General features: G+C 50.7%; 14 protein-coding genes across 14 annotated transcripts; 8 read left to right on the top strand and 6 right to left on the bottom strand.

Annotated features, from left to right (window-relative positions):
- Positions 1–181: 181 nt before the first annotated feature.
- On the top strand, positions 182–2,245 carry N7477_004292 (putative ABC transporter; the record flags this gene model as incomplete). Its single annotated transcript, XM_056965955.1, has 1 exon — positions 182–2,245. The coding sequence occupies one exon, from the start codon at positions 182–184 to the stop codon at positions 2,243–2,245; it is 2,064 nt and encodes a 687-aa protein (XP_056822736.1).
- Positions 2,246–2,785: 540 nt separating this feature from the next.
- On the top strand, positions 2,786–3,591 carry N7477_004291 (uncharacterized protein; the record flags this gene model as incomplete). The annotated part of the gene is made up of 2 exons (XM_056965954.1): positions 2,786–2,881; positions 2,932–3,591. 2 exons carry the CDS (start codon positions 2,786–2,788, stop codon positions 3,589–3,591), a joined length of 756 nt encoding a protein of 251 aa, XP_056822735.1.
- A 21-nt stretch (positions 3,592–3,612) lies between these two features.
- N7477_004290 (uncharacterized protein) lies at positions 3,613–4,099 on the top strand (the record flags this gene model as incomplete). Its single annotated transcript, XM_056965953.1, has 2 exons — positions 3,613–3,706; positions 3,834–4,099. The coding sequence occupies 2 exons, from the start codon at positions 3,613–3,615 to the stop codon at positions 4,097–4,099; spliced, it is 360 nt and encodes a 119-aa protein (XP_056822734.1).
- A 465-nt stretch (positions 4,100–4,564) lies between these two features.
- N7477_004289 (exocyst subunit EXO84) lies at positions 4,565–6,745 on the bottom strand (the record flags this gene model as incomplete). Its single annotated transcript, XM_056965952.1, has 3 exons — positions 4,565–4,955; positions 5,017–6,295; positions 6,352–6,745. The coding sequence occupies 3 exons, from the start codon at positions 6,743–6,745 to the stop codon at positions 4,565–4,567; spliced, it is 2,064 nt and encodes a 687-aa protein (XP_056822733.1).
- A 1,573-nt stretch (positions 6,746–8,318) lies between these two features.
- Positions 8,319–10,619, top strand: N7477_004288 (uncharacterized protein; the record flags this gene model as incomplete). The annotated part of the gene is made up of 1 exon (XM_056965951.1): positions 8,319–10,619. One exon carries the CDS (start codon positions 8,319–8,321, stop codon positions 10,617–10,619), a length of 2,301 nt encoding a protein of 766 aa, XP_056822732.1.
- Positions 10,620–11,322: 703 nt separating this feature from the next.
- Positions 11,323–12,341, bottom strand: N7477_004287 (CAZyme family GH18; the record flags this gene model as incomplete). The annotated part of the gene is made up of 5 exons (XM_056965950.1): positions 11,323–11,445; positions 11,588–11,665; positions 11,726–11,757; positions 11,824–12,122; positions 12,184–12,341. The coding sequence occupies 5 exons, from the start codon at positions 12,339–12,341 to the stop codon at positions 11,323–11,325; spliced, it is 690 nt and encodes a 229-aa protein (XP_056822731.1).
- Positions 12,342–13,749: 1,408 nt separating this feature from the next.
- On the top strand, positions 13,750–14,820 carry N7477_004286 (uncharacterized protein; the record flags this gene model as incomplete). Its single annotated transcript, XM_056965949.1, has 4 exons — positions 13,750–13,862; positions 13,932–14,124; positions 14,192–14,630; positions 14,687–14,820. 4 exons carry the CDS (start codon positions 13,750–13,752, stop codon positions 14,818–14,820), a joined length of 879 nt encoding a protein of 292 aa, XP_056822730.1.
- Positions 14,821–15,267: 447 nt separating this feature from the next.
- Positions 15,268–16,373, top strand: N7477_004285 (uncharacterized protein; the record flags this gene model as incomplete). The annotated part of the gene is made up of 5 exons (XM_056965948.1): positions 15,268–15,364; positions 15,394–15,473; positions 15,539–15,592; positions 15,783–16,147; positions 16,196–16,373. 5 exons carry the CDS (start codon positions 15,268–15,270, stop codon positions 16,371–16,373), a joined length of 774 nt encoding a protein of 257 aa, XP_056822729.1.
- A 434-nt stretch (positions 16,374–16,807) lies between these two features.
- Positions 16,808–18,475, bottom strand: N7477_004284 (fungal specific transcription factor domain-containing protein; the record flags this gene model as incomplete). The annotated part of the gene is made up of 2 exons (XM_056965947.1): positions 16,808–17,770; positions 17,825–18,475. The coding sequence occupies 2 exons, from the start codon at positions 18,473–18,475 to the stop codon at positions 16,808–16,810; spliced, it is 1,614 nt and encodes a 537-aa protein (XP_056822728.1).
- A 387-nt stretch (positions 18,476–18,862) lies between these two features.
- Positions 18,863–20,658, bottom strand: N7477_004283 (cytochrome P450; the record flags this gene model as incomplete). The annotated part of the gene is made up of 5 exons (XM_056965946.1): positions 18,863–19,496; positions 19,544–19,669; positions 19,730–20,094; positions 20,157–20,353; positions 20,415–20,658. The coding sequence occupies 5 exons, from the start codon at positions 20,656–20,658 to the stop codon at positions 18,863–18,865; spliced, it is 1,566 nt and encodes a 521-aa protein (XP_056822727.1).
- Positions 20,659–21,089: 431 nt separating this feature from the next.
- Positions 21,090–21,989, bottom strand: N7477_004282 (2OG-Fe dioxygenase family protein; the record flags this gene model as incomplete). Its single annotated transcript, XM_056965945.1, has 1 exon — positions 21,090–21,989. The coding sequence occupies one exon, from the start codon at positions 21,987–21,989 to the stop codon at positions 21,090–21,092; it is 900 nt and encodes a 299-aa protein (XP_056822726.1).
- Positions 21,990–23,147: 1,158 nt separating this feature from the next.
- N7477_004281 (alpha/beta hydrolase) lies at positions 23,148–23,924 on the top strand (the record flags this gene model as incomplete). Its single annotated transcript, XM_056965944.1, has 2 exons — positions 23,148–23,169; positions 23,227–23,924. The coding sequence occupies 2 exons, from the start codon at positions 23,148–23,150 to the stop codon at positions 23,922–23,924; spliced, it is 720 nt and encodes a 239-aa protein (XP_056822725.1).
- Positions 23,925–23,994: 70 nt separating this feature from the next.
- On the bottom strand, positions 23,995–25,425 carry N7477_004280 (terpene synthase family protein; the record flags this gene model as incomplete). The annotated part of the gene is made up of 6 exons (XM_056965943.1): positions 23,995–24,225; positions 24,317–24,419; positions 24,473–24,720; positions 24,775–24,803; positions 24,858–25,340; positions 25,392–25,425. 6 exons carry the CDS (start codon positions 25,423–25,425, stop codon positions 23,995–23,997), a joined length of 1,128 nt encoding a protein of 375 aa, XP_056822724.1.
- Positions 25,426–26,334: 909 nt separating this feature from the next.
- Positions 26,335–27,187, top strand: N7477_004279 (uncharacterized protein; the record flags this gene model as incomplete). The annotated part of the gene is made up of 3 exons (XM_056965942.1): positions 26,335–26,881; positions 26,929–27,029; positions 27,095–27,187. The coding sequence occupies 3 exons, from the start codon at positions 26,335–26,337 to the stop codon at positions 27,185–27,187; spliced, it is 741 nt and encodes a 246-aa protein (XP_056822723.1).
- Between the last annotated feature and the right edge of the window lie 106 nt (positions 27,188–27,293).

Genomic DNA, 27,293 nt, shown 5'->3' with positions numbered 1-27,293 from the left:
TCGCATTCCTTCTTAATTGATTGCACGTGACCATCCACGACTAACGCCGCGCAAACTCCGAGATGCGCTCTGACTCTTCATCTGCCAAAGACGATGCTTCGAGCAACGCTGCGCACTCGGCCATGGCCGTTCTTACGCACCAAACGATTCGTGTCCTCAGTTCCACTGGTTCGCATCCAGGATGGAACCTTTTACAAGCAGTATCCGACGAGAGCAAGATGGTAGCTCGAACCCGCCCATGTATCGGAAGCTCAATCTCACCATTCCTTCCGGTCCTGTACCTCCCAAAAAAGGTGTAGAGCCTGCACAGCAACATTGGGCAGTAGTTGGCCCTTCGGATCGAACTGAGTTATTGAATATTCTGCGTGGCCAGCACATCTCCATCCCACCCACCGCACGGTCCTACCCTTACCTCCTCACCGATGAAGTCGCCGCTAAGGACCCCAAATTACGAGTTGTTGGAAATGCGATTCAATACATCGGGTTCAGTGGTGAAGGATCTGGAGCCATTGGTGGCACGCGGGGCGCATACCTGAGTGCTCGCTATGAAAGTCTCCGCGAGGAGACGGATTGGACCGTGGAACAATTTCTGCGAGGGCAAACCTCACTCAATCCCATGGAAGGAGAGGAGCAAGGCACAGTGCATGATGGTGCACTATTGCAGCAAGTAATCACCGACCTGCATCTGAAAAAGCTGCTTGACATGCCGGTCGCAAATCTTAGCAATGGTCAGACTCGGCGGGCGCGTATTGCGAAAGCTCTGCTGAGAAAGCCAGAGCTGCTGCTCCTCGATGAGCCATTCATGGGCCTGGATCCTGCCACCGTCCGAAGCATCAGTGATCTTCTGTACCAGCTGGCTCAAAAAAGCTCCCCACGGCTCGTTCTGGCCCTTCGCCCGCAGGATGTGGTGCCCGAGTGGATCACACATATGATCCTGGTAGGCAACTCCAATCAGGTTATTCTACAGGGTTTGCGCTCAGAGATTATCCCGAAATTGAAAGCATGGGAACATGTGGCGATGGGAACAAAGATGCGTGGGCCGGCTAATCGCGATTTGCTAGAAGCTCGCGCTCTGTTGAAGTCTGGTGTGCTTGATGAGCAACTACTCCGAGACTTCTCCAACAGCCGACCCGAAGGCCGTGTGAAGGGCCATGACGCTTTCCCTGGAGGAGAACCGCTGATCGAGATGGACGGGGTGCGTGTACAATACGGTGATAAAGCGGTCCTTGGTGACTGGAAACAGAAAGTGGACAATAAGATCAAAGAAGGACTGCACTGGACGGTGCGTCGAGGCCAGCGCTGGGCGATTCTTGGCGCCAATGGCTCGGGCAAGACAACGCTGCTGTCGCTCATTACTTCGGACCACCCCCAAGCCTACGCGCTCCCAATCAAATTGTTTGGACGGGCTCGTCTCCCTGAAGTGGGCAAGCCTGCTATCTCTATTTTCGAGCTTCAATCTCGACTTGGACATTCGTCACCTGAGATTCATGCATTCTTCCCTCGCCAGTTGTCAGTGCGTCAATGCCTGGAGTCGGCATTTGCAGAAACCTTCTTGGCGAAACCGAAAATCTTCCACAAAAATGACTTGGAAGTCGACGCCTTTCTTCGCTGCTTCAAGCCAGAGCTTGATCCAGATCACTCGCAGAAGGAGACAAATCCACCCATCGTAGACCACTCTGAGAATTTCCCTAAACTTCCCGGCGTGAGCCCCAACTCACAATTTCTCCCACCCGATCATGATGTCGAGTACGCCGATAATGTTACGTTCGGACAATTGAACACAGCGCAACAACGCATTGTGTTGTTCTTGCGTGCCCTGATTCATAGGCCAGATATCGTGATTCTGGATGAGCCCTTCTCAGGCTTGACTGCTTCCCAACGTGACAAGTGCTTGGCATTCCTTGACCATGGAGAGGCGCTATCTGTGTGGAAGAAAGGCAGCAAGTACCTGTTCAACGGTCTGTCAGATGATCAGGCTCTGATTCTTATCAGCCATGTAAAGGAGGAAATTCCTGACAGTGTCCGGTACTACATGAGACTGCCCTCTGGAGGCGACGACTCCGAAGCTTTGGATTTCCGATTTGGCATGCTCAAGTCCTTGAGCCGTCTCAATGACCCCGAGGTCTGGGCTACGGCTTGGGCTCCTCCGAATCGGTTTGAGCTGAGCAGTCGACGAACATGGCGGAAGAACAAAGAAGACCTCGAGGTGACTGACATCTCTAAATACGAGTGGTACTCGATCTAGATCTATGCATAGACCCGAAACACTGCTCAATCCTGTACATTATCAAGACATCATTTTTCTGTCAATACAACTCGCATAGATTTCAACTCCATCTCCAAACATTCGATCTTTCCCCGACTTACAACTTTTTCCTTCTTGCATCACCTCAAAGTCATGGCTCTGATCTGATGCTTTCCCTTGCCTTGGCTTTAGTTGGAGTGTGGTGTTGTCCGCAGGAGGTCCGTAGAAGACCCGCTCGTCCTCTATCGGCAGTCTTCTGGCAGGTGCAGCACGGATGAACTCGCGAGTTATGATAGATCAGTAAAGCTCTCCACACTAAGTGTCCGAAGGCTTGGATCATGGCTCATTCAACATGGAGTCATTGGCCCCGGCTTTTTTCGTCGGCCGGTGTTCGATCTCGGCATTCGGTCTCGGCGTCTGATAGTAGCCCTGCAACCCTCCATTGGAAGGAATTCCCTACCATTTTGACATGAAACGTCGACACACTCCTTCTCAAAAACATAACTCGCTCAGCAGTATATCTTTTTCCAATCATAGATCATGGAAACGGTGGAAGAGGCTCCAGATGGAGGCTATGGCTGGGTCGTTGTTGCTGCTGTGGCTGCAAATAATGCCCATCACTGGGGCATCGTATCTGTAAGTCCAGAGTTGGCAGAAAACTGACAAGTGGCTGACGATAAATTTAGTGCTACGGAGTCTTCCTCGCTTACTTCCTTTCCCATTCTCAATTCTCAGACGGATCCAGTCTAGACTATGCCTTTGTTGGTGGCCTGTCTGCATCTCAGGCCCTTCTGATTGCACCAATAGCTGCGATAATGAATCGTCGATTCGGCTTGAAAGTCACCATGTTCTTGGCGATTCTGTTTGAGACAGCTGCCCTCTTGGGTGCGCCATGGAGCAATCAAATCGGGCGGCTCTATCTGAGTCAAGGCATTTGCTTTGGCTGGGGACTGGGTCTACAATACGTATCAACAATCACCATCATTCCGCAGTGGTTCACGGAGAAACGGAGCCTCGCAGCAGGAATTGTGGCTGGTGGAAGTGGCACGGGTGGTTTGATCTATTCGCTTACGGTCAATGCAATGCTGGAACAGTTCGGTACTGGATGGACATTTCGCGTCTTGGCTATTGTACAGTTGATTGTCAACAGCTTATGCGCACTGATTCTGCGTGATCGCGATACATTGACTGGGGCTAAAACATCCACCATTACGCTTCGTCAACTTTCCAAGCAGTATGAGCTTTGGCTTTTTCTTGGATGGAGCTTTTTCAGCGTCATGGGTTTTATGGTGATCTGGTATTCCCTGGATGATTTCTCCAGGAGTATTGGATTGAGTGCTCATTAGGGATCTATTGTGACTGCTGTGATGAACCTTGGCCAGATCGTCGGTCGACCGGGGCTAGGGTATTTCAGTGACGTGGTTGCAAGGATGAAAATGGCATCGTTCGCTACGTGTCTAAGTGGACTACTGTGTCTACTTCTGTGGATATTCTCTCAGACCTATGTGGCTGTTTTGTGTTATGCGTTGCTAGCTGGAACTGTGTTTAAGGCCTTCTGGACGGTCGTTGCCCCCTCTAGCTGCCGGAGTGGTCGGATTGAAATATCTGTCGTCTTTCATGACATTCATTTGGCTATTTTGCGTGGCCCCTGCAACAGATAAGTTCAACACTAAGAAGGATTTGCAAAGTAAATTGCCCAGTACTAATTCTATTCTCTTAGTTGGCGAACCAATCGGTCTGAAACTTCGAACTACGGGAAATACGAGTATCGACACGTTCAGCTCTTCACTGGACTCATGTATATTGCTGCCACTGTCTGCGTTATCTATCTCCGCCAGTGGAAGCTATCGTTAGTCTGCGAAAAGGAGAACGGAATGGGGGGTGCTTCAGATAACACGGCCTCCCAAGAGTCAACGGTTCCTGTAATTGGGCGCATTGAATCTTTAAGGGCATGGCTAATGAGACTACGGGTGTGAGGCTGATTTGCACTTTTACTTCCGGTCCAGTAGAATTCAAACTTGGTTTACCCCCAAGACACACTGTTTCTCGGCCCGTACCCAAAATCACGATAATTCGGATTAGGCTCAGAACAAACAATCCCTCTTAGCGCTATTGCAGTATGGAACGTATCAGGCTCCGATGACTCATAAGTCACCGTGAAATACTGTATACCGACATTGGATGGTCGAAAAAGGGTGGGTGACCTGGCAATTTGGCTCGATGCCAGGATAATATTGTTCTGTAAGAAACGCAAATTGTAATTTTGGCAGGACCCTTTTGGTACGATCAAGATGCATTTTGAGTTGTCTCATATCATGTTTAAAGAACTGAAGTAGGCGGCGATGACGTCGCCACCACCTTGTCTGGCTGCACAGTACGTCCAACAGGAAATAGCTCGCCGTTCTCCTCCAAGCCCCGCGCCACCAAATCAGTGAAATCGACGCCGACTTCCGTCAGTAGATCGGCATGTTCATGGACAATATCAAGACATTTGTGCCAGACCGAGGTGCCGCGTTGTACGCTGCTGAGCTGGCGGTTCAGAAGAGCATTGAATCCGTCCAGATGATGCTTGGCCCAGCGAATACAAGAGCTGGTCATCACGCCCGGGAAGCACTGTTGATAGATACTGATCGTATTCTTGATGAGGGAGAAGTAGACGTAGGAGATTTGAAAAATGTAGAGTGGGAGATCACCCTCGAAGATGCAGGCACTATGTCGGCATTAGTTTTGCAGGTTTCCCCACATGGCTTCCAGTGAAATTGAATACATACCGGATGCGCTTGGTAATCACGTCAGATCGTGCATTGAGGTACGTCTCGCGCGCTTGGTCCTCGAATCCCAAACGGCTTAGCCAAATGACATTGGTTTTGGTTGTCACCGGGAACGAGTGCGTGTCCACGAGGGCGCGTGACAGCATGCCTGCCAGACGTGTTGCTCGTCCATCAACCTTGGCATTGATCACCTCTTGGGCGACAAGGTTGCCCTTGAGTCCCTTGGCAAGTTTTCGCAGTCGTTCAATGCTTGATACTGCTGCTTCAAATCGTTGTAGTGCAATGTCAATGTCCAACTCATCCACCTGTCCCTCCACCCAACGGAGATTCTGCTGCTTGCCATCAACATCGATACGCAACTCGGACTTATCGCGAGGGTCTTCGGCAAGATCGAATTGTTCAGACTTAAGCGATGGTGACATGTGTCGCCCGGCAAGGTACCCATACGCCTCGTGAGGCTTGCTGGCCGCCTCGTTCTCTGTGCGCAGAGTTCGTCGGAGATCCTCGACCGTCTTGCGGAATGTTGCCAGAAGCTCGTTTTTCGTCGAGGTGTCACGCTTGTCCTGGCGGTAGGTATACGGCTTGGTTCCGACCCGGATGCTGATCGCATTCCCGATACCGCGATCCAGGGCTTCTTCACGGGCGGCCCCTGTGCCCATGTTGGCAGCTAAATCGATCATGTCAATATCCTGTAGCGGCCAGCACTCCTCGGCCACGAGCTTAGTTGGCACGGGCCCGCGTTGATTGGGGTTGTTCTGGTCGACACGCTTGCGCTTCTTCGCAGCCACTAGCAGATGATCGTTCAGTAGGACAATGTGAACCGGGCGCCTTGGCTTCCAGGTTGCCGAGTCCAGCTCAGCCCAATTTCCCGTCTCCAACACGATATGTCGACCTGGAACCGCTGGCAAGAACTTTTGAGAGCCCTCGACAGTCTTCCACAAGGTCTGCAACTGAACACTCCACATGCTTTCCAGGCTGGCCACGGAGCTGCGATTCACGCTGCGCTTAGGGAGGTGATCGTCAGTCGGCGACATCGGGTTGGGCGTGTTGCCCACGGATGTCTGGCCCAGTGCATTTGTAAGCTCGGACATCAGGGTACGTAGGGTTCGCATTTCATCCTTAAGCTTCTCCGCCTCTCGACTGATTTTGATGAATTGAGTGCGGTTCTGATACACATTCTGCTGGAGGTCGGTTGAGGTTCGGTTCTTTACTTTGCGCAGCTTGTCCTGGTAATTCTGGATCTCTTCTTCAGACGCGTTGGCAAGGAGGTTGGCGACATCTGTGCTAGTGTCAATACCATCGTTGTTCTTTTACAAGCAAACGGATGAGACGTACATCTTTCCACCGGTAGACTGGGGTCTCTCAGCGCATTCAAATCTACCACGGGCGCGGGGCCCGCGCCTTCGGCTGAGGACACTTGTTTGGAGGCCGGCACTGGGACACCCAGCCCACCATACCCTCCTGGTGTTGCGGCAGGAAGAGCAGGGACCGGAGGAGCATCGACATCGAAGTCGGGGGCGGCATTGAATCTGGTCGAATAGCGTCGCTTCACCAAATCGGAAGTAGCATCGCTCTGGGGAGCTCGGTCGCGGCTCGCGGGGATGGGAGGCTGATCGGGATCCGGGGATCTCGTGTTGGCGGGCAAGGGGCCGGAAATTGGTTTGGGAGCACTGATCTGCGGGCGCTGCCGGCGAGTCTTGCTTCTCAGCGTTAAGCCTCGGCCTTCCATTGTGAGTGTAGGTGAACGCGGAGGCCAGAAGCGGGAAGCCGGAGTTGGGGAGAGTTGGGGATGGCCGCGACGGGGATGGGCGGTCACAGCTCGGTTACATTGTCTCTTCAGTCATCCGATACCTTTGATGTTCAAATATTACCCCCCTTCTCTGTTAGGTCAATGATATTCAAATGGTCATTGGGACTTGAATGTACAATTGATAACTATTGTGATTGACTTTGACTTTATCATTCGTCTTGATGGGTCTCATGCACTTCGTACAGTTCCACTCGGCCTGGGAGCTAGAGCTGGAATTCGTCACGCCCATCTTCCGAGGGTACTCACTCTATTTCCAATTTCCCAAATTTAAGTCATCATACTGATTTCTCCATTCGAGTATCTAGGAGCTGGAAAGGGCCTTGCGAATGTTCCATTGAAGAGGAATGGTATGTGGTTTGGACACATGGACGTGTCACCAATATTTAGAGATTCTTGTGGCAGACCTCTCGCGTTGTGACCTGAAACGTCACATCAAGACATAGTTTGAAGTTGCTTCACTTCGACAATCAAGAGGGCATCAGAACTTACTCTGGACGGTCTCCACGGTTACCTGTGACGAAATTGGGGTGTTGTGATGCAGGCCCGGTTCGCATGGTAAGACGACTGTCTACTAGAGGGCTCCTTGGCATGTTTGGACGAGTGACAGCCTCACGGTCAGGTGACCATCGGCCCTTGACAGCGTCTACTAAACTCCTCAACAAGGCTCCTTCATTTCCCGTGCACATCTCGTCGACGCGAGGAGCCTCACAGACCCATATCGGGAAGAGGCTGATCGGCATGTATTTCGATGCCGTCCGGCTCTGATGAGAGAAGATGCTGCTCTGGGAACGCCATAGGGTGTACCATTCTCTGATTATTGCACGCTTGCTACAGTCATCAGCTTCTAGCCCTCAAGGAGGTGCTTGTTTTCTCTTACTAGCTATTATTTCATAAATCATAGAAAGTGTTCGATCAGCAGAGGTCAGGAGCTACGGTTCGTTGACACCTTGGGCATTATGATTAGTCATCAATCATGCCCGGTAGAGAGCATCGGCCCGATCCTCTCGGCAATCTTCATGGGCTACTGGGGATGCATATATGCATTCTAGCTCTGCCAGACAGTAGTCGTAGGCCAGTCAAAGAGTCAAAGATAAACATGCATGATGTTCCCAGTGGAACGCCTTGACTCGTGATATATTATTCGAGGATTGTCGAGAAGGGTCTTGGCACCAAGAATAGAGGCGGTGCAGGTGGTGACAACGATCGCCGGAAGTATCCTATCTCACGCTGTAGCACTTTGTGTAATGAAAATCAGCGGTCCAAGAAACCAACAGCAGTGGGTGAGCAAGGGTCTCATCCAATAAGAGCTACGCTTCCTCAAGATGTGGCATTCAATGTCGAGAGCAACTGCGCTATCTCGGTATGAGTTGCCGTGATCCTAGCTACACGTCGACTCTCACGCACCGCCAAAGACGTTTATATATGCTCAGTCACACCATGGAGCAGCCCATTCTTCACCACAGCTTCCTCATCTCAGGATCTTGACTCGATCATGTCTCCCATGGCGGTGATCATCTCCCACCCGGCCCCCAGCGTGGTCAAGATCACGCTGAATCGGCCCCAGCGCCTAAATGCACTCAACGCTGAGCTTCTCAATGACTTAACTGATGCATTGCGCAAGCACGCAGACGCCCATGTTATCATTTTGGAAGGCGCGGGGGAACGCGCGTTCTGCGCCGGCGAAGACCTTAAGGAAACCCTTGCCCCTCGCACGGGATCTGCAGAGGAACTCCGCATCGCTTTCAATCTACTGCAGGATGTCACGCGGCTGACATCTTCATCGTCCGCGATTGTGGTGGCTGCCGTACAAGGCTACGCGGTGGGCGGCGGAGCAGAGATAGCCCTGGCTGCAGACTTCGTCGTTGGCGGTCCAAATGCCAAGTTTCGATTTCCCGAAGTGACGCTGGGTCATGCTGTGACAGGTGGCATTTCGCTGCGACTATCCCACATGGTGGGCCTGCTGAAAGCCAAGGAGCTTCTTATCCGTGGGCGAACTATAGAAGCCCAGGAGGCGTTCGGAATTGGTCTACTCACTGAAATCGCCGAAGACCCGAAAGCACGCGCTACAGAGCTGGCGTTGGAACTTGCGCAGCTACCTAAAGCGGCTTCGTCCAGCCTCAAAACATCCCTGGAGCGGGGTGTATTCCCAAACATGGAATCGGCCCTACATGATGAGGTGAACGCCGCTAGTTACTGCTTTGCTCGGACAGAGGCAGCCAACGCTTTTAAAAACTTCGCACAGAGAAACCAAGCACAACCAAAGATTCGTGACATCAATACGGCAATGAAGATGGCCGTCCGAAACTATCCTACCAAAGTGTTCATTCGATGTCAGGGCCTGGACGTCACTTTCCAGGATTTTGATCGTAGCGTGGCCGCCCTCGCTAGCGGGCTAGGCAAAGCGGGAGTGAAAGCGGGCAATCGAGTGCTTGTCATGATGCAGAATAGTGTCGAGATGGTGCTTACCTGGATGGCTACTAACCGATTAGGCGCAGTGTGGGTTCCCGTCAATACCGATTGGCGATCGTTGACGTTGAAAAATGCTGTCGCTGCAGCAGACGCGACCCTGGCAATCGTGGACAACCAATTTGCTGACCTGGTTGGAGCAACTGGGGCAATTGACGGCAACTCTATCTGGATCCTTGGGAGTGGCAATGCCCAGGACCTTTCCAAGCTCTATCTTAGCGAAGAACCTTTGGAGGATTCCTTCGCTGCAACACCGGCTACTGCCTCTGCATTCTTGTATACCAGCGGAACGACGGGCAAATCCAAGCCCTGTATACTCTCGCACGAATACTTCATCATCCAGGCCACGCTCCTGATAGAAAGCTGCAAGCTCCTGACCGAGGATGTGCTTTACTGTCCATTCCCATTATTCCACGCAGATGCAACAGCACTCACCGTAATTCCAGCCATTCTCCTCGGTGCTACCGCAGCTCTGTCTCCCAGGTTTACGGCAAGTCGATTCTGGGACGAGATCCGTGGGACTGAAGCAACAGTATACGATTTCATGGGGGCGACTCTAGCTTTGATCTACAAGCAGCCGCCGGGCCCACGGGATCGAGAGCATCGAGTTCGGCTCGCTTGGGGTGTTCCAATTCCAGCTTTTGCTGAGGATTACGAGCAACGATTCGGGCATCCACTTCGTACCTTGTATGGTAGTGTGGAAGCTAGCATCCCCATTGTGCAAGAAGGCCCTCTCGTTCCAGGATCTTGTGGCATGTTGCGTCCAGGATACCAACTCCGCATCGCCGATCAGGAAGACGAGCCACTCCCTCCTAATACACCGGGCCAGTTGTTGCTGCGCAGTGAAAACCCCAATGCCTTCTTCCAGGGCTATTTCAGTGACCCAGCAAATACGGTCAAGGCGTACGCCAATATGTGGCTGCATACAGGCGACATCGCGAAGATGGACGAACGCGGCAATGTCTACTTTATTGGCCGTATCAAAGACATCATTCGACGCCGAGGGGAAAACATCAGTGCCTCGGAGGTAGAAGAGGAGTTTCTACAGCATCCTGAAGTCGTCATCGCTGCTGCGTTTGCGATTCCTAGTGAACTAGGAGCAGGAACTGAAGATGATCTGAAGGTCGTGGTGAAACTGCGTGATAAGAGCACGACTGATGAGCACGCCTTGTGGCAATGGTCGCAGCAGCACATGGCGCGGCACCAGGTGCCCACCGTGATTGAGATCGTGGAAGAGCTCAAACAAACGCCCACTGGGAAAATTGAGAAAGGATCGCTGACGAAAGAGGGCGGAACGAGGTTTACAACACGTCTGGCAAGACTGTAGAGAGGCATTGTCATGGGATATTCACATGGCATCACGGTCACGTAGTATAATGGAACGATCGAAGGAGTGCAGTCAATAACAATGCGCATGCGTAATAAAGTTTCATATCGTTTTCTACACCCTCCGTTTATTTTCTGAACTGCATTCATTTGTTTACTTTAATGGTGCGATAAACCAAACATTTTTTTTTCGAACGGCGAGAACCAATTTCCATGCGAACCAGTCAATGCAGGAACTGTCTTGCATTATTCAGCCAAAATTCGGCGAGGCTTTCGATTGACAAAGATTTACATCTATATATGATGTCCATGTGAGCCATGGTGATGATGATGGTGGCGGTGCTGAACTGGCACAGGTTCAGGGTCCGTATCGTCAGTGTCGTCCGCCAAATCAACATTATTAAAATACTCCGCCATCTCCTTAAAGGGACTGTCGTCCTCAAATGGCTCGTCGCTGAGAGTGACATCTGAATGGCAAAAATTCCGTCATTAGCTGTAGCCTCGTGAAAAACATGAGGTTCGGGTAACGTACTTGTAATCACCCAATGGTCAGGATTAGTAGGGTCCAAACCTCTGGCCACCAGACTAGCTGGGGTTTCAAACTGGATCTTTCATGGCATACTTTTCAATAATTCGATCTTCAACCCTGGTGACGTCTCTGTTTCGTAGGGGAGCTCGAGGCAAAAGCCGTTGTTGTCAAGTGACTATTTTGGGTTTCCTTGCAGATTGACACCTCCCAAAACATGCATCATTCCGGTCCCTGGGTTCACAGAAAGATTGTTGTAGGCGCTCGTGTCAAATGAGCCACCCAGTGTCCCAATATTGTTCTTATTGGACCAGTAGCTGTAGAGGTTCATCGTGTAGTACCTTTTTATCTCCCCCAGTTTGGGTTGCCCATTTTTGACCAGTATCCTTCATCAATTAGTCAATTATTGATAATTGTGATCAGATGCTGGAAGGGTCGCTTACGTTGTCCGTAATTCCAGAAAATTGACTGTTGATCTTGGCTTGATACCTCTGCTGAGCTTCCGGGACACATGCCACCTCCTAGAGAACATCAAGTTAGCGCTGAATGAAATGCTCTTGGAGAGAAGAAAGGAGACTTACAGCACCCGTGCCTCCTTCTTCTGACGCATTGACTAAACTGGTGTCGTGTAAGTAAGAAGCCTCCAAAAAACTGCATCGGTCTTTCGATTTTCACATACAAGGAAATACATCATAGGACATGGTCAGGGCCCGTGGCGGTTGGTTATTCTTGGGCCAAAGTGATTTTTTCAATTTGGTGCATTCTTTCTTTTTGTCTTTGCAGGCGTCGGCCCGGTTAGTATTGGTGCCCATGTTGCTTTTCGAGCCTGGCTTGTAAGTCAGAAGCATTGAGTTCGGCCAAACATTTGATCTGCCCGAGTTTCGGTCCAGATAGTTCTTGATGTTTTCGCAAATGCCAAGTAGACTGACAAACGGCGTGTCTTCATATGTGTCAGAATTGAGGTTGTTGACAATAGCACTTTGGAACCAGTCACAGTTGTAAAACAGCGCAGGTGGGAGATAGCACTGTTCCGTCTCACGCTTGGACTTTGTCACAGTACCACCGGAATTCAAGCAACTCAAAGTATCGTTTGAAATTTGAGTATCCTTGTTGGCGCACTCGCACCATCCCCCGAAGAAAGGCGAGCCAGTTGTGTTCGCAACTAGGGCCAAGATATGGCCAAGAGGTAACGATCATCGGACAAGAGTTGCTTGTTTTGCTAGTTGTTCTCTATGTGGCCCATTTGTCTTGGCGGCCCCATATCCAAATTTCGGTCCCTGAACGAGAGATGCTCGGCATCTCATGTTATGATAGGGGCAGTCTTCGGACGGGCAGTTAGTGCAAGGCTGGACCCATTGGTCCACATGGATGGTTTGTTTTAGTGTTCAATTTGGACCACTCTTTCCCCCTCGCTTGCGGGAAATTAAATGTCGCGTAGCATGGAAAGCGGACTTGTGTCTCACATTTGAGTTGATCTTTCGCGCTTCTAGATAATTTTGAGCAGGTAATATACTCATTGATACAAGTTAGCCAATATGAAGATCGGGGACTTCCTTGCGCAAGTCGGGAATTGCGCGAAGTATTCATTCACGCAGGTATTGGTCACCCCATCTATGGGCTTCTCCGTGTCCTAAGTTCAAAGGAACAGATTCACCGTGAAAAACTCGCTGGTCACGAAAGAATGATTTCTTTGAGGACATCGACTATATTGGCAGTAGCAGTGACGCTACAGGCTCAATATGCCAGTGCCTGGGAAATGCAGATACTCTCTACATTTACACACCTGATAGTCTGGCTAGTATCTCTGCCTCTGAAGCATGTGTTAATGCCATGGCCAGCAATGTCTCGTGCTATGCAGGCTTGAGCCAGGCAGTCACCGAGACGACAGCATGGTCAGCCAGTGCACTTTCAGAACTTTGCACCGCTGATTGTTCCTCCACTTTGTCTAGCTATGTATCCTCTGTGAACGAAGCCTGCGGCGCAAATACTCAGTACAACATTTCTGGCACTTCGCAAACTGCCTCCAATAGAGGAAAAGAAATGCAATAGCGTTATGATACGACCTGTTTGACTGATCCTTCTTCGGGTACCTATTGCAACACTCTCTTCCAGAATGCGATCGCAAACGGCAATACGAACATCAAATGCAGCGCATGCTATTTGAATTATATGTCAGCTATAGTGAACTCCAAATGGGGTCAGGATACCTTGCTCAGTCCTTCTGCTTTGGAAAGTTAAGTATCCTCTTACTCGACCAGCGGATACTCTGTGACTTATACACCGAGTTCCATTACGACTTCAGCGGCCTCTGCCTCAGCCACCGTTGTAGCTAGTCGCTGTAATACGACTGATCCCTATCAAACTGTTTACAAGGTTGAATCCGGAGATACCTGTGTTTCTATCTCGGCAGCGCAAAATGTCTCCACCTCGGCTTTGATCAACTTGAACAGTCTCGATATGGGGTGTACACATATAATAGCTGGTGCGGACATCTGCCTTCCCGATGTGTGTGAAATCTATCGCGTTCAGAAGACGGATACTATCAGCACAATTGTGTCGGGTCTCCGTGCCTCAATTTGTAGTATGGAATGCCAATCTGAACTCAATGCAAAGCTCAGAGAATCTGACTTCTATTGCGGGGAAGTATATCTGCGTCAGTCCTCTAGGTACTCTCAGCCTTCCCGATACCCTAGCTCTGAGGCCCGCAACCACGGCTCTGTATGTTTTCCGCTATCCCTTTTCCGCTTCTGTAACCCCGGAAGGTAAAAATGCTAATTAGATGTGAAGCTCTGTTCCTACCGATGCGGTTACTACCTCGAACACCGATTGTGGCCACTGGTATCAGATCCAAGCTGGTGATACCTGTGAGTCCGTGTGCAGCAAATTCAGCATCTCGCAATATACTTTCGATTTCTTGAATCCCCAGGCTGCATTGAATAAAACTTTAAGCTGTGGCAGCCTGTGGAAAGGGAACAGCTACGTACGTCTCTTTTTCGTTCGATAACAAAGACACACTGTTTCTCTCAGACTAACCTGCCTACCCAAAGTGTGTACAAGCCGTGGGTAACATCAATACCTACACCAGCTACATTTCCAACACCACCAGAACTCGCACCACTCTCGCTAGCACCATGAATACCAACGCTACCCGCACAGCTAACCATAGTACCACACAACTGTTCTGGTCATTCCCTTCCGACTTAATCACCACCTCGACCTGGACCCCTGACTCCACATACCTTGCATCGCTTGCATCCTACACGTTCTGCGACCAGGTCAATTCAGTATACAATATCACCGACACCGATCTGGCAGACGAGATGTACGAAGATCAAGCCTGGATGAGCGAATACGAGCGCATTTGCTATCTGCCCATCAATGGCACCTTCCCGACCGTTGGCTTTAACTTAAGTATGACGCTAACAGATGACTTAAGCGTGGGAAGCTCAACGATGTTTATCTCTAGCCAAACGGCTAGCCCCCCACGTATTGTCTACAGCCACTACTGCGACTTCTACTACCACAGCTGCAACCTCGACAAGTACCATCTCGGAAGATGGTCTTTGTGGCGCGTCTAATGCCGGGCACTTGCTGTAGTAACTACGGCTATTGTGGGAGCTCGTCAGACTATTGTTCCAGCGCAAACTGCGATGCTAAGTATGGCTCGTGTTCGTGATTGCTTGTGGATGAAAACCGACATTCTCCTGGACTCCGCCTTCGGCTCAAGCTTGAACGGTGGGATAAAGTGGTAGATTTCAGATCTTTCTGTCGGCTCCGCACGAGGACTAGGATCATGCCGTGGCACATTCCAAGATTCTCTTACTAGTATTATCAACTGGCGTGTCGTCGAACGGCAAATGGAAAATTCATGTGAATTAGATCTCAACTACCTGAATAAGGTAGATACCTGCTTGTTTAGATGAATACTGGAAGACAATCGGTTAGACGGGATCATTCGACACTATGTCGAGACTAGAAAGACCCTAGTTTGGGGGCGATCACTTTGAAAGCCTGCACAGGTGCAAGTTCATGCCCCACTACCTCCCGATCACTAGCCCCGTTAAAGACACCCGCCTCTTTCGTCCATCACTTCTTTCCCACTTGCACCCACCTCCCACCAAACATGACGTTGACCAAATGGCACAACCATTGGCCTGGAGGTATCCCCTCCTTCATTCGCCGGCACGAAGAACCTGTGGAAAATGTGGCCACTGCCTCTCGTGCATGGAGATTTTATGTCCGTGAGCAGTGGGCGACGGCGCCGCCGTGGATGAACAGAGACGAGCTCTGATCGAGCGTTGGGCAACAGCAGACCAGGAATTCCGCGATGTAAACTTTCCAAAATCTCAGTGGATGGATACAAAATTCTCGCTTGTCTACTAACACTAAAATAGAGCTATGAATCCCGAGCACCAGAGGATGAACGTATCTTTGAAAACCCCGAAGATGTATGGAATAGCCCTCTATCGTGTAAAAACGACTCTAATTAGCACTAGGACGCATGCCTCGTTGGACTTTCGAATACCAGAATCGATCCAGTCCACGTCTGCGTCACACAATGGACCCCCGAGACACAAGCCCTGCTCGCAAAGTGTCTTATAACACTGTTCGGATGGGATGGCGGATACGAATATCTAGCCTACGAAGTATTTTCCTGTGGAAGATAACCAAGGCGATATCCTCGACATATTCAAATTCCGCCAAAGTGTCGCCCGACCCGATTTCCTGGATATGTACATGACGGTCAATGGAACTGTGCTATTCACGGAGTGCGAGCCCAAACTGATTATTGACGACTACACTCTTGAGACTGGATTGTGTCTTTGGGTTCAATTCGAGAATAATGGGACTAGGGAGAGAGCCTGGCGGGCTCAGATGGTCATGGAGGAGTTCCCCGACCATTTCCGCGATGTGCATCTCAATATGAACTCATTGGACTCCGTGTTGACATACCTGGAGGAGGATGAGGACCCGCACCCAGAGGAGATATTGGAAGATGAGCCGTGAGTACTTCTAGTGTCAGGTGTGTGAGAGTACTAATCAGTGCTTAGGGTCGATATGCGACGGCCGTTGATGGAAATTTATCCGAGGGATAGAAGCAAGCAACTGGATCGGTATGCGCCGGGCTTTCGAGAGGCAGAGGATGCGGGTAATGGCCTGCCGATTGGATATGATTTGGAACGGATAATTGCAGATGATGGAGGCCCTTTGAGGATTATAGAAGACTGAGTCGATAGTCAAGAAAAATGTTCGCTGCATGGGACAACGCCGTGATGTTTGTTGACTATTCCAAGAAGCAGTAAATAATCAGTGGTGTTCAGGGCATTCAGAGAATAGGGACTGTATGACTTAGAAGGTAGAATGACAAAGAAAGTCGAGAACAAAAAAAAAGAGAGAAGATTATTGAATACAACAGTCAGATTCAGCTGGTGGTTACCTAACAATCACGAATCGAGCGAGGGTCCTACATCTTTTACTCGTGAAAACTAAGCCTATGACTGACAGTGCTGCAGAATAGTGGTGTGACAGGGCAGTGGCCGGTCAAAGGGGCGGCTGAACATCCCAAGTTACGAGAGGAAAAGGCAGCTGTTTCTGGCGTCAAAAAGCGGTCATTTTCAGCGGCAATTCCATAGGTCCTCATGTTCTCATGTTTGGAGATCCAACTAAACCAACAAAATATCCACTCCCAGATCTCTCACCACATCTCTCCAGTCGATAGTAATGAGCCCCTTGTCCATTGTGCTTTCAAAGTGCGCATCGTCTCTCCTCCGCCAAACCTCCTCGATGATTCGTTTTACGGGAAGTCTGTTTCCGAGCCCAAAGTGAATGGACCGCTCAAGCCACTCCCGCGCCAACGCCATGTCAGCTTCTGTGTAAGCTTCGACTGCAGCGATGAAAGCTGGCCATAGCGAGAAGTTCCCGCTGCTCTGGGCACAGAATGCCGAGATGTTGTGAAATGTCATGGTCACATATGTCGTGACGCGCTTCGGCGGAGCGTCCATGAGCGACCGGTACAGATAGATGTATGTGGCGTAGATGAACGCGTTCAGCTGGTAGCGTGCCAAACTCTGTACTTGAGAGGCAGGCTGATTGGGCTCGGTGGAGAGGTGAACGTCGATGTCGGATTGGAAGGGGGGACCGTCGTTGGTCTGTGCCTGGAGGAGTCCGAGGCAGGCCAGGACTTGGGAGACAGCGCGGTCGGCATCGAACTGAGTGCTGGCGGGTGGGTCCGACCGCATCTGCTGGCTAATGGTGGCGATGGCTGAAATGCATTCGAGAAGGGATCTCTGGGCGCCAATTGTAAACCCGAATTGCGGAGTGGATGAGATGGTGGCGGCAAATTCAATTTCGGCATTGACTAGTAAAGAAGACAGAGGATCGGCGGGCATTGGGTTGACTGGAGAAATCTGATTCGTTGCAGGTGGAAGATTGGGACTGAGCGTCAATGGGGAGCCGTTGCTGTCTGTCGAAGTAGTGCTACTGATGATCCTCACGATCAGCAAGCTCTGGATAGAGAAGCATGCAAATCGGGACTGATTCCAGAGTTCATTGCTGCTGGAGTTGAGAAGAAAAGCCCACGCCCCCTGGAGGTGATGCTTCCATTTCCTGGATTGGCCGCTGTAAACCTACGGAACAACCATTAGTCCAAAATCTACTCCAGCGGGCGAGATATTTCTTACTTCTGCCATCATCAAGGTCATGATCGCTGCCAGAATGCCCCCGGAGTCCGTATCCGCAGACGTCTGGATCCCATCATTGACGTGTTGAATGGATGCATTATAGTGCTTCGCTGCCAAGCGCATCATCTTTGCCGTGTCGCCGCCCAGATGGGCCAAATTGAAGGCCGCATGGGCCAGGATAGCATGGTAAAGGGCTCGCTCCCCAGGCACGGAGTATTCCAGTGACACCGAGGGATAGTACAGCTTCCAGGGGTTCCAAGGGTGTTCAAAGGGCATCATGACCGAGGCCACATAATCGACATAGTGATGAAAGAGGAGCCTGTCCTCGCTGTCGGCGTGCCTCGTGGGAGTGCCGCCGTTGGCCAAGACTAGATTCACTGTTGACGCTAACGAGGTGGGAGGCACCGCTGGAAAGACCAGAAATGGATTGTGGTCGACCCCCACTGGCCATGGGCGCTGGTTCGCCTCGCCCTCGTCGCATTGTGCGATCAAGGTATCTAAGACGTCGGAGTCGAGAGGGGCACGATTCTCCCATGTCCGCTCTGCTTTCGGAGTCAGCCGAGGCTTACGATGAGGGGCAGAGGAGACCGAGAGACCACATACCACAGTACATGTATCGCCGGCCGGTGGAGCGATAGGATTGATTGCCATTTAGCCAGATGAGGCGGGTACTGGAACCATCACACTGCAGCCCCAGTCGTTGACACGCCGAGCATGGCGAGGCTTCGTCGCACTTTACTTTGCGTTCTCGACAGCGCCAACATCCCTGTTACAAAATCAGACGGTTCCGACCGGGATGACGGACATGCTCACCGTGAACTCTCTCCGGCGTCGCGGGGCACGAATGGCCGTCATGATGAAAGGAAGAAAGGCATGTCATGGCGAGGGATCGGGGAAATCGAGGGGTCGATCACCTTGGGTAAATGGTGTCCACATGGCGTGACGCTTAACCAGCCGCAGTCAGAGAAATTTTATTTTTTTCTTTGGTGGGAGATCAGCACTAATGATTCACGAGTTCTGCAAAGCCTATCTAATTCTCTAATTCTGATTCTTGCTCGTAATCACCAGTCTAAAGTCCGTGTCTAGAAACAGACTGTAATTCCGACTCTTCATCGGCTGCGTTGGGTCCACCGCAGCTATATCATATCGGCGGAGCAACTCCACCAGCACCTTTTGCAGCTCCAACAGTGCGACATCCTTACCCAGACAGCGCCATTTGCCGGTCGAAAAGCCCAACTCCCAGTGGCGTTTCATCAGTCGTAGCTGTTCGGGGCTGGACTCCAGCCATCGCTCCGGGTGGAAGATCTCTGCGTTTGGTCCGAAGGCCTCGGGCGATCGCATCACCCCCCAGGCACAGTATGCAATGCCCGTGCCACCTGGAATGAACCGTCCGTCGGGAAGCGTGTCCCCGCCTGGTGGCACTTCCTTCTGGAGATACCCTGTCGCCGGAGGACGCAACCGGAGACCCTCTTTGATGCACGCATCCAGGTACGAAAGCTGTTGGATCTGTTCGACCGACACGATCTCGGTCTCCATGTCTGATACCTCCCTCGGGCAGCCAACTCCATGCGTGTCAAATTCAGCCAATATTTTGCGCACCACTGAGGGTTTGGAGATGATAAACAGGAGAATGGCCCGGAGAGCGGTGGCCGTGGTGTCCGCGCCAGCCAGACTGAGCTCTTGTCAGCTTCCATCTTAATGTGTGAGAGGGAAACTTACATTTGGAGCATTACCTCGCACTCAGCCTGATCCTTGTCCAAGCCGTGACGTATGAAAGCGGCTAACATATCTCCACGGTCAGGATGGCCAGGGGTGAAGCGTTCGTCCACCGTCGCACGGGCGATGCTATTACAAGTTAGATGATCTCCCGTGGCCTCCAAACAACAGCAAGAGTGGGGAACATACCCCATGATTCGACCAATACCCATTCGGTCACTTTTGGATGGTGCCAGAAGTTTGTTGATCCATCCTACCTCTGTGAGCTGGACCAGCGAAGGGACCACTGCGGTCACGCACATCACTGGAAAGAGGGAAGCGACATTGGAGATGAAATCGTACTTGTCCTCATCAGCGTCCAAATATGAGGCGGGGCGCCCAAAGGCGATGTCGGTGATCACATCGAAGGTGAAGTAGCTCGAGGTCCGCGCGAAATCAATTGGGCGGTAGCCCTCCGATGTTGAGGAGAGATACTTGCGCTCTATCAACCCCAGCAGCTTTCGGACATGATGGTCAATTGAAGATTCCAAATGCAGGTTCTCTTTCCCGGAATACTATATATCAGCACGGCATTAGTGTTGATCTTTGATAGAGAGGAGGATTCCCCATGACTAACACCCGCGGCCATCTGTGCCCGTAAATCCTGATGCCGCTTCTCATCGCGTATACTCAGGATATTGTTTTTACCACGCTCGAGACTGAAGGCCGTGTAGGCGACCGACCGAATGTATTGACCGCGAACACTGTTGACTTTCCACAAGAAGTCGGCATCCGACACCAACAGAGTCTTGGGACCAATGCGGCAGATTGAACCTGGAAGATATCACTTAATCAGATGTCCCTGTAACAGGCAAGCTAGATTGGATCCTCCTACCGTATTTCTTCACACAGTCGTGAAGTCGTGTATTCTGGGTGCCGCTTAAGGCCGACCGTATCATCCATAGTCTGGAGAATTTGGCGATGAGAGGTCCATCAAAGGGTCTGAGTAGCACATAGCTACGAATCGCTTTTGCGATATAGAAGACTATGGCGAGAAGAATAAAAATACTCCAGGCAGAGAAGCCGAACGGAAGACGGCCTTTCCAGGCGTGGCCGACAAGGTCGGACATAGTTGCCATTGCACTTAGTCCGAGTACACTTGAGTAGCCTCAGAGGGCCATACGAGACAAGAGGCAAGTATATAGTAATCTACACAGTCATCTCTTCCATGAGCTGCGATAGCGGAGTATGTGCGTGAAACAACTGCTCAGTTCGGAAATACGTCACAGATCGTCTTGGACGTGAAACAAGTAATTTTACCCAGATTGAAATACACTAGTGTCTTTTACTAAATCATGACCTATGGAACTCGTAGCCCCGATCCCCTTTTGGCTCTTCAAGGAACGGCCCGACAACCGCCACTTTCTCTTGGCGTGCACGGTTGCAGACCACTTTTAATCTTTATTCCGAAGCCAAGATTAAAAAAGGGGAAAAAAAAAAGAAATTCCCACCATAAGCCACAGAAACCAATCGGAAGATCTTAAGCAATTTTGGGGATTAAAGCAGAGACTTACGCCAACTCCACCCGCATAGGCAGAGAGGGGTGCGAGTTGAGCGAATCATAGGGGTGTGAAATGTGTCCCTCAACCACGGGCTTACGCGTGAAGAAAATGAGCATTTCCCGCGTGGCGGGGCATGCAGGATCAACCGCGTGGACAGGGGACAGGCTGTGTTTCCTCTCGTGGTCGACGAAGAGCAATGTGTCCAGGAAGTCCCGGTGCTGGTGGCTGCCCAGGGTGTGCGCAGGGTCGACTTCATCCCAACGCAGGGCGTTCTTTGCGCGCATGTCATGCACAAACGTCACCGCACTGTCGCTGGTCATGTTCTCGCTGCCCAGGAAGGTCGTCATGGTGAAATCGACGCCATCACTGTGCACACCTTCCAGCGCGGGCTCACCCACAAGATCCTTGTTGGTCACGGTCCGCAAGTTGAAGAGGGTGCATACGAAGTTTTCCGTGTCATAGTTGAGTTTCGGGCGTTGCTTGATGGGGACACCGCGAAAGATGAGGGCTTTGAAGACAAATAGAGCGTGTAGTGTCGAGTTGCCCTGCAGATCTTCGTCGACCTCCTGGAACTTTCTGATCTGGCCGGAGTCGTGTCGCACAAAGTCTTCTTCCACTGACAAGGCGAAGGGCTGGAACTCAAGGCGGCGGACTTGCGACTGCTCGAAGTCGAAGCAGAACCGCCCGTTCTTGCTTTTCCGGAACGGAAGAGTGGGGTCGTCGCGCAAAGTGTCGCTCACAGTCTTCATCTTCTCTAGATCCTTGTCGGTGGCGCCAAGCACCTTGAGAATGGGGATGAGGCGGTCACCTTTCACGAAAATGAGACGGTTCTTGATGAATTCTTCCCGGAGCAGGATGAGATCCGCAATAGCAGCCCGAGTCTCGGCACTAATTGGTTGAATAGCCATCTTGAACGAGATTCACAAAGTACAAAGTACAGAGTAGCGACAAGGTCAGATTTAGACCAACTATCTTGAAGATGAAGAAAGAAACAGTTGAAAAATCCGCCTGACCTGCGGTCCATGATCATATAAAAATACCTCAGTGCCAAGGCACTATCCATCTCGTGTAAGCTCAGCCTCCGATCTCGGTCATCTGCGAGAGTCGACAATGAGGCCATACATCATGTCTAGAAGGCGGGACGCGATAGGTTGGAACACAGTAAGCCTTGGGATGTAACCTCAGCCGTAGGACGCCTGGCGTGATGGAGTAGTTGGCGTTCGCGTATTGTATGACGGGCTGGAGTCTCTTGATTGACCATTGGAAGACCAATTCTACGCCTTGATCGCTTTTGTAGAGGCAAGGAACTGCACATGCAGAGATGCAGAGAGACGCCACGCGCAAGGTGGCTGCATTTGCAAACCCGCCTCTAATTTCACCACGTTGCAAGAGTAAGCACAACCAAGATAGTCAAGATTATCAGTCGGGTCCTGACACATCAGAATGACTTGCCGAAAATCCCAATAAAGGCAATGTATCTCCAGGCGAGCAGGCCATGACAAACACATTGACAATCTTTTGATTTATGCATAGATAGCATTCTGAATTAGTAGACATCGTTTCAACCTGCACTTCCTGTTCAAAATTACTTTGGAATCTCCTCAAAGCGCCCAAAACGGGATTACTGTTACTTTACCTGGATCTACACAATCTCTGGATAGAGGTCCCAAATATCATGGATGCTTATTCTGGGTCCATGTATTTACTGACACCATCTGGGTAATCCACCCTTTTGAAACTATGGAATAGTATCAGGACTTTTGTGAAACCTTATATTATATCATGCAGATTAAAAGCTGTAATTTTTCAAATTCAAAGTAGGGCCCTGCGCTAGCCTATTCGCGTCGGAATTACGTTAGCTGCTTCACGTTTTTACTATTGTTACTAGTGGGTTGGCTGGAGCATCCAAGCGGTGGATCGACCCCACCGGAATCTTATCAACATATCCCCGTCACTACGTTCTTGGGACTTGGCGCTGCCTAGCAGCCGCAATTACTTTATGGCCATCCGTGCCCCTGCATTGAGTGACATTCCTCACCTCCACCTAGCTCTCGAACATACTAACTATGAAGATCCTGATGATTCACGGTATTTCCGCCCGTCAGAAACACCGAAACAGCTAAAATCTGACCACCACTACTACAGGATCTCGCCAATCGGGGGAACTTTTCCGAGCGAAGCTCCAGGCCCTGGAGAAAATGATTCAACGAGCCCTTGGCCCTCATCAGCCCCGTGGGGCTGACTTTGCTTATCCGACGGCCCCCTTCTCGCTAGGGTCGCCCGATGGTACGTCCGAATTACGGGAGCGACACGGCGCATGGACCTGGTTTAAATCTGACGCGATCGACGAAATCTATCCGGGGCTAGGAGGTGGCTTGAACTCCATCGGGTCTATTTTGAAGGATTCCGGGCCGTTCGATGGGGTCGTCGGCTTCAGCGAGGGTGCCGCTGCGGCCGCAATGGTTGCGTCGCTTTTGGAAGAAAACAGACAAGACTCATTTGCCCAATTGGAAGCGGAGGGTGGACTTCCATATCCAGCTTACTTCGCCACCCTGAATCACCCTCCTCTCAAATTCGTGGTCAGCATTTCGGGATATGCCGCCTCGCACCCGGCTTACCGGGCCTTCTACAGCCCCTCCATTCGGACGCCAACGCTGCATTTCCTGGGTAGTATGGACAGTGTCGTTGATGAGAATGCGTCAATGAGGTTGTTAGAAAGTTGCCAGGAAGCGGAGGATGAGAAGATACCAATTGTTATCTGGCATGCGGGCGGACACATAGTTCCAAGTGGAAAGCGAGAACTCGCGGCGGTTGCACATTTCATCAAGTCTAAAGGCAGCTAGGGGAGAAGATTAGAGTCAAGAAATTTCATAGAGTTGTAAATACGGCGGATGATGATGCTATCTCTTGAATCTACTCCGGAATTCGCGTGCTCTCTCCACCGTACCGAGACGAGACGACCGAGTAGAACACATTGCCCGCCGTCATCGTCAACACCGCATCCACAAATTGCCACTCTTCCGCTGTGAGAGTGTTCTCATCTCTCATTCGTGCCAGCTCCTGGTCAATTTCTACCTCGATCTCTAGCTGCATTGCGTAGGTAAGGGCTTTGGCTGAATTTTCCGTGGGCATGGAAAATAGCCTCTGAACCACTTCAACAGCATTGATCAGATGATATGTCCGACCCTGATCATAGGCTCTTTTTTTCCTTGTCGTAGGATGCAAGGTCATTCACGATAGAAACGTGGTCACTGATGAGCCGCAGGAACTTCTCCAACTGAGGGCTCTCGATCTCGACGTTCGAACAAATGGAGAACTTGACACACGCCAGAATGTAACTAATTCACTTGATAAGGCCATGGTGTCTGGATTAATAGATAGCGTAACTTACGGTACTCCGGCATCAATGCGACGATACGTGAGGTAGTCCCCTAGCGTATCGAATTTCTGAGCTGGTGGAACGTGTTTGCAAAAGTCAACTAGACGGTCAATGACTTCTTGTCCTCCATTTCCAACCAGGGCATCTTGTTCATGGAATCCATCGACCGTTGATGTAATGAGGGCCTGTAGGTCACTCTCAGGGGCCTGGCATGCGCGACCTTGGAGGCGGTCCAGGAATCCATCTCTCACATCATTTAACTAGATTCGAAGTAGATTAGAAGACAGGCATAGAACTTAAAGATAATTTCTCACCTCGCTTCCGGCCACCATCTCCCACGCATCTGTCACCGGTTGTTAGTATCGAGGTTTTGACATGCGGCGACTCTGTAACATACCGTCAAAGATCACGATGTACACGATTGAGGCGGCCAGCAGTCTCATGCGAGCTTCATCTGCCTCCGGAAACAGATACGTGGCAAACTTCGTGAAGCGATCTTCTTCCAGCGTGTTCAATTCGTGCGCCGCAACGCTACCAAGCGACTTGCCGTTCGATTTAACCGCTTGACTAACATTTTCATCGCGGGCAAACAGCTCCAAGAGTTCGCTGGAAATACTCAAACCACTTTGCCAAAACTTGCCCTGGCGAATACAGTCCAAACCCGTTGGCCATGGCAGGCCGGCAGCGACGGGGTCCAATGTGAACGCATTAGGCGTCGTAAAATGTAACCGTTGCCCTGACTTGACCGACTTTTTCAGGCCAGGGACAGTGTTATATTCCAGACCTTGGGGCTTCAAGAACTTTGGAATCTCATTGAGATAGTTGTAGGCAAACCGTACGCGAGAGATATCGCAATGGTTGCTCGGCGGGGCCAGAGCGGCTACATATGCATGTCAGTATGTAGCAGACCGATCACAATGGTCGGTCTTACCGTTTACAGACTCGACAGTGGGCGGAGGCAACATGACGATGTTGTTTCTTCTTTTCAGATTTAGAAGACAATGATATTCAGTCAGACACTCCTCAGGCGGACGTGAGTGTGAACTATATACGCTCCCTTTATCAAATTAGCCCCAAGACATTTCCCAAATCTGGCCCGATCAATCTTGACATCGATATCGACATGCCCGCCATCGGAGACGTGAAACGAAGGAGCCGTGAAAGCCTAATACGGTACACATCCGTGCATGTAACGCTACCGGTATCGATCTAACCCGAACATGAAATCCCTGCCCGGCCCCCACGAGAACCAAGAGCACTAGCTCGCCCCACTCGGGCCCACATGGAATGGAAGTTCATACCGAGAAGCTACATTAGAGTGGCGTCGCGGGACGGGGCGCTTTTTGCTAAATCATCCCTGATCTCGCCTTGGCCTTCCTCTTGTCCCTGATCTGTGCCTTTGATCTGCGAAGCCAGCAGGCCAGTATGCCAGGACATGATAGTGACAAAGGGGATGTCGGCAAGGATATGAGAGCAGGGCGCTTCACCGTCATGGGGTCGGGGAAGATTGATCGCTCAGTCGTTCTGGTTGAAATTCCCTGTATATATATTGCTTTTGAGTTTGGAGCAAAGTGAAGCCTAAACATATCATCTACAATCAGAATCTTGCTCAAGCTATTCAAATGGAGATTCGTCTGCACTCGAAAGATAGAGTCTATACAACCGGAGAGACTATCAAAGGAGAGTTGGTCCTACAGAGAACCAGCATCAAACAACGTTTGCGGGTCTCGTTGTCACTCATTGGTTTGAAGACCTTTGTCGGCCTCGAGAGCACATAAAGACTGATACATTCTGTAGGAAGGACGCGGTCGGTTGTGACGAAGATGACGCCATTCCCTGATAGCGGCAGCGCTGTGGACTACAAATTTCTCAAAATGTACCACGCCGATTATACAGAAACGCCGGAACCATACTACAAGAGCAAGATTTTCCCCGTCTCGTTTGTGGTTCCGGAAGCACTTCCCTTCGACCCGTGCTCTGATGGCCATCTTCAACTGCCCCCTAGTATTGACTACAGCTGGGACAAATTCTGCCCTGACCTGTGTAGCATAATCTATTACATTCACGCCGAGATTGAAATGGGATATGGCGAGAAGCTCCACGCAAAGAAACAAGTCAGGCTTCTTCCGATGTCACCGGAAAGGCCTCCTCGTCTTTGGGGTGAGAGCGGCGAAGTCCAGCTTTGTGATACAACCCGGCTACGAACGGGGCTATTGTCAACAAAGACAGGCAGAATTACACTCCAAGCTCGCCAGGAGAAATCCCTCTATTTGCCCATTGACACCCGACGAAGACGGGAAATCACCTCAATTCACCTCGATTTGGCCTTGGAAGGTATTGAGGCGTCAACAAAACTACCACAGCAGTGCCAGCTTCGCGCAACTATAGAGGCTGCAACATACTTGACAACATCACCAATGCGTGAGTTGCCCAGTGGAATGCATTTGCAAAATTCTACGAATGGACAGGTCTACCGAACAAGCCTATGCTTATGGCGGAACAAATGTGTTGGACTGAATGGATCGAACAGGATGGGCAAGGTACCAGCTCCCACCAGGTGGCACTCGTGGTACCGGTGCCCTTGCCTGGGGATGCATCTATTCCTCCCACCTTTTATCACTGCTACATTGCCAGGAATACTTTATGCGAATTGAGGTAGCAATTGGGTGGTCTAGAACATTGCATCTCAAGTTGCCCCTCCAGATCTACAATGCTCTTGAATTTTGACTAGAAAAATAGCTTTCGGTTTTTTGCAGTATAACCCGTGTGCGAATGATTTCTCACTCAGATGAATTTTGCTGCTATTTCTATTCACTATTTGTCAACTTAAAGT

This window comes from Penicillium maclennaniae (assembly GCF_028827695.1).
Source record: "Penicillium maclennaniae strain IBT 15551 chromosome Unknown utg000004l:1.0-3007600.0:1.0-3009580.0, whole genome shotgun sequence".
Lineage (NCBI taxonomy): Eukaryota > Fungi > Ascomycota > Eurotiomycetes > Eurotiales > Aspergillaceae > Penicillium > Penicillium maclennaniae.
Note: the sequence above shows the minus strand (reverse complement) of the source record. Positions and strands in the feature narration are given on the sequence as shown.